Consider the following 4,703-nt stretch of genomic DNA (forward strand, 5'->3'; position numbering starts at 1 on the left):
TGTGTGTGTGTGTATCATGATAAGCATATGGAGAGCAACAGATTTTATGGAGTTGCTTCTCTCCTTCTGCCTTTACTCCAGTTCTGGGAACTGAACTCGAGTTTCCAGGCTTGTGTAGCACCTTTTTCTTGCTTTTTCACGCTAAACCATTTTACTGCCCCATGTTTTCTGTGTTCTTAATGGTAACTTTATTCTCTCTTTGGGGGGCTTATACCTGCCTATTCTCTGTATACCTTTTCTTTTTCTTAGATTTATTTATGTGCACAAATGGTTTGCTCATATGTTTGTATATATGTATGTATGTATGCATGAATGTATGTATACCACATGTGTGTGTGGTGCTCACAACAGCCAGAAGAGGGTGTCAGATCTCATGGCATTGGGGTTACTAACGTCCATGACGGTTCTGGGAACTGAATCTCGGTCCTCTGCAAGAGGAGTAAGTGATACTAAACACTGAGCTATCTCTCCAGCCCCCATACATAAAGCTGCCCTGCACCTGCCTAGTCTCTGTTTCCTGAATGTGCCTTTGTTCTCAGTAGGTTGTAATCAAAGGGGCTGCATTCCAGTCAGCCCATTCTCTGAAGGTGCTTGACTAGCAGGTTCACCTGGTTCTTCTCAGGTCAATCCAGCAGCACTGGTAGTGCTCAGTGGGATCTTTAGGGGACAAATGGATGCTCCCCTCCTTGGGAAGCCATTCCTAGGTCAAGTGCAAGAGACACCTCTGTCCAGACCTAAGGAAAGCCAAACTGTATTCCCAAATGTCCAGTGCAGAACTCAGTTGTATTTAGAGCTCATTTCACCCAGAATCCTTTGCCAGTGCTGCAGAATGCTTTGCAGGTGGCTTTTCGCTGAGGAGCATGTGCTAACTGTCTGTCTGTGAACAATTGTGTTTTTTGCAGATTGAGAAGCTTGCTCAGACTCTGTCCTGCGATTACAATCAACCTCCACCGGAGGTTGTGAGTGTGGCTGACTCATCTCCTACCTCAACTCCTTCCACTAAGAAGTGCTCCAAAGCTCAAGCTCAAGCAAGATGGCAGTGGTCGGCCAAGAAGGCCCTTCTTCAGTGGGCTCAGGAGCAGTGTGCCGGGTAAGAGTTTGCTGTGCCCAGATGAGACAGCTGTGTCCACCCAGCCACACAGCCTCATGGACTTCCGGCTCTGACAAGTCAGGGTGATGGTACACTCCCAGCAATACCATTTCTTAGTGAATCTTCCAGAAGTGGATCTTGGTGAGCTTGGCTGATTCCTGTTTGAGAGATGGCAGCTTTACCCTGGCTGCTGGGTTTCCATAGTTTATTGTTGTGAGCAGATAAAGCAATATTTAAGTTTCCTAACCCCCTTTCCTTTTTGAGATGGGGGTCTCACTGTGTGGCTCCGGCTATCCACAAACTCACACCCACCTGCCTCTACTTCCTATATGCTGGGAATAAAGGCACGCACCAGCATGGCTGGCATTAAATATCTTTTTTAGGCACAGTCCTCCCGTTCAGCTAGACGGCAGCTTAGGGCTAGAGACTTACCTACTTGTGCTAGTGACTTAGTTTGTTGCTCAGGCAAATTTCCTGAAAGAGGCAACTTGTGCCTCCTTATGGGTTTCTCTGATCCCGTTATGGGAGCGCAGTTCATCGTGGTCAGGAAGGGATGTAGGCAGGAGCACGGGGAGGCCGTCACAGTAGCAACCGCCACAGTGCATTCAAAGTTAGAAACAGAAAGCAATGAGTCTTTGTGCTTAGCTTGCCTTTTCCCTTTTATTCAGGCCAGAGCCCCAGCCCATGGTACTACTCACATTCATCTATCTACTCTGGATAATGCCTGTCCAGAGACCCCATCTTCCAAGGTGATTCTAAATCCCATCAAGTTGACAGTCACAATTAACAATCACACCAGTATACGCTCTTTGAAAGTCAAGACTGTATCTTTTTAAAAATTAAAAAAAGAATGCTATTATTATCATGTGTGAGACTGCCAGTAGATGTTAGAAGGTAACTGTGGAGCTGGTTTCCTCCTTCCACCTTTAGGTGGGCTCTGGGGATTGAACTCAGGCTGCCAGGCTTGCGTTGCAACCTCTTTACTTGCTGAGCCATTTCACCATCCTGAGATAAGTGTGTAATGAATGGAGGTGAATGAGCAAATGACTAACATACAAAGTATTGTGGCGTGCTCTGTTTTTACAATTAGAGACAACTGTCTATATATGTCTTGGAAATTCAACTTTATCTTCTGATTGATCCTAAAAGGACTCGAGGAGATATATTTTTATCTTTTAAAATTTACTTATTTACTATTATTGTGTTTGTTGTGTCTCTTATGTGTGTGTACTGTGGCATGCATATGGAGGTCAGAGGACAACTTTGTGGAGTTGATCCTTCTCTTCTAGTGTTATGTGGATCCTGAGGATTGAAGCCAGGCCACCAGACTTACATGTGAAGTTCTTTACCTTCATAGGTAGCCTTTATCTAATTCTTAGAATTATGTTTTAGTTACCATTGAATACAGTGAAAGCATTTTGATACACACACACACACACACACACACACACACACACATGATATTTTCTTTATTTACATTTCAAATGTTTTCCCTTTTCCAGGTCTCCTCTTTGGAACCCCCCTATCCCATCCCCCCCACCTCTATGAGGGTGCTCCCCCACCCACTCACCCACTCCCGTCTTCCCAAGATGTATATATATATTTTTAACAATAGTCTCTATCGCATCCTTTTGCACAGGTCTGAGTCTGTCAGTGTGACAGATTTTAAGTCAAGCTGGAGAAATGGGATGGCTTTTTTGGCTGTCATTCATGCCTTGCGACCAGACCTGATTGACATGGACAGCATGAGGCACAGATCCAACAAAGACAATCTGAAAGAAGCCTTCAGGATTGCAGAACATGAGCTAAAGATCCCCAAGTTGCTGGAACCGGAAGGTAGACAGCCTTCTTTCTTTTGAGATTTCCTTGTCTAGCATGAGGTTGAGTTGAAGCTACACCTGTGCACTTCACACCTGTAGTTCACACCTGTGCACTTCACACCTGTGCCTCACACCTGTGCACTTTGCACCTGAGTTAGCATTACAACAGTATATTTTCCTGCTGGAAGACTTAGCTCTTAATTGAATTTCATGGAATTAGGACTTTGCAACAATGACTTGACTTTTGTCATAGAAGGAGTGAAGTCACAGCTGAATGTAAGCCATTTCATTCCTGGGAGTTATCTGAGCCTTTGTCTTAATTTCCTTCTGGTATATTCTGTATTGTGTTCTTGATTCTGTTTTTCCTGAGCTACAGCTCTCCTGTAAGGTTATTTTGGTCTTTTACACTTGTCTATATGTCTTCGTTCCAGACCTTTCCTCCTGTGGGTGACGGAGAGCAGTGATTGCTGTTTCCTGATCTCCTTATGTGATTGGCCATGTTTGGGCATTCTTTCTGCTCAGTCCTTGTGTTTGATTATTAACAAGAAAATTCTAAAATGCCAGCTTTAACTTTATAGGGTTATTATTAAAATAATTTCTTTCTGAAGAACACTTTCCTATGGGTTGTATTGCTTCTCAAATATTCCAATACATATTTATAAAAAAAAATCAATGTTGGCTTGGGAAACAAATATAGAAGAGTCTTTGAGTTTGAGGTCATTCCAGTATACATAGCAAGTTCTGGGCTAGTCAGATCTACATAGTGAGGGCCTGTCTTCAAAAGAGCAAGGGAAGCAGGGAAGGAAGGAAGGGCATTAAGCTGGGTTAGCAAGATTGCTCAGTGGATAAAAGTATTTGCTGCCAAACCTGATGGCCTAATTCAGTTCTTGTCATTCACATGTAGGAGAGAACCAACTTTCCCAAGTTGTCCTTTGACCTTCATGTGTGTGCTATGACATGTTCCTCTCCCCAGCCAAATAAATGTCAAAAAAATGAAGTTATAAAAGTGGTATTTAGGATTAGTGAAAAGTGCATTGAGCCAACTGATACAACTTTTAGCTATAGCTGCCTGTGTAGGAGTGTAGACTAGACATGATCCGTGTCCACCTCTAAACACACACACCAAGACTTGGTTACTATAAATTTGACTTCTGTAAAGCTCGTGTGGCACATAATTGATAAATAGCAAAGAGTATATTTTACTAGAGAGTCAAAATAGACCAAGATTGCTTTTGTTAGGTTTTACCACACTCTTGTATCAATCTACAGGCTTCGGGTTGCAGAATTATGAAGGTAACAATATGAATATCAGCTGGTAGTTTTCTATATGTTAATATGTAGAAGTAGCAGGTATATCAGAATTCTACCTGCTCTTCAGTGGAATGAATTATTTATTTCCTGAATCAAGTACTAGTTTCTTTTTAAATGTTAATTGCAACATGACAACTGTAGGCAGGACATATTTTAGTATTTCTTATTAACAGTTGCCTCAGTGGGTTTTTTAGAAGTCAGAAAAAGAACAAATCAAGTGCTCGTATGTGTCCTTTTGTGGTATAAATGCAACCAGCATGGTGGTTCAGTGGCTATCGCCACTCATGGAAGATGTTGGTAGCGCAGCTCTTTCCTCATTCAGATGCTCACGAGTGTTGGTGCACATCTGTAATCCCGAACTTAGGAAGTTGAGGCAGGAGAGTCAGCTGAGACCAGCCTGGGCTGACTAATGAAGCCCTGTTTGAAAATAAATAAATAGCCTTGCTGGTGGTGCATGCCTTTAATCCCAGCACTTGGGAGGC

At 42.9% G+C, this 4,703-nt stretch overlaps 1 protein-coding gene across 4 annotated transcripts in view; it reads left to right on the forward strand.

Annotated features, from left to right (window-relative positions):
- The window catches only part of Syne2 (spectrin repeat containing nuclear envelope protein 2), a 396,202-nt gene that overhangs the window by 153,601 nt on the left and 237,898 nt on the right, over window positions 1-4,703 (forward strand). For all 4 annotated transcript variants that reach the window (XM_031355750.1, XM_031355751.1, XM_031355749.1 and 1 more), the window contains 2 exons: window positions 903-1,090; window positions 2,730-2,926. In XM_031355750.1, coding sequence (XP_031211610.1) covers window positions 903-1,090; window positions 2,730-2,926 — 385 coding nt within the window. The remainder of the gene's footprint in view (window positions 1-902; window positions 1,091-2,729; window positions 2,927-4,703) is intronic.

Source organism: Mastomys coucha, unplaced genomic scaffold (assembly GCF_008632895.1).
Source record: "Mastomys coucha isolate ucsf_1 unplaced genomic scaffold, UCSF_Mcou_1 pScaffold6, whole genome shotgun sequence".
NCBI classification, from domain to species: Eukaryota; Metazoa; Chordata; class Mammalia; order Rodentia; family Muridae; genus Mastomys; species Mastomys coucha.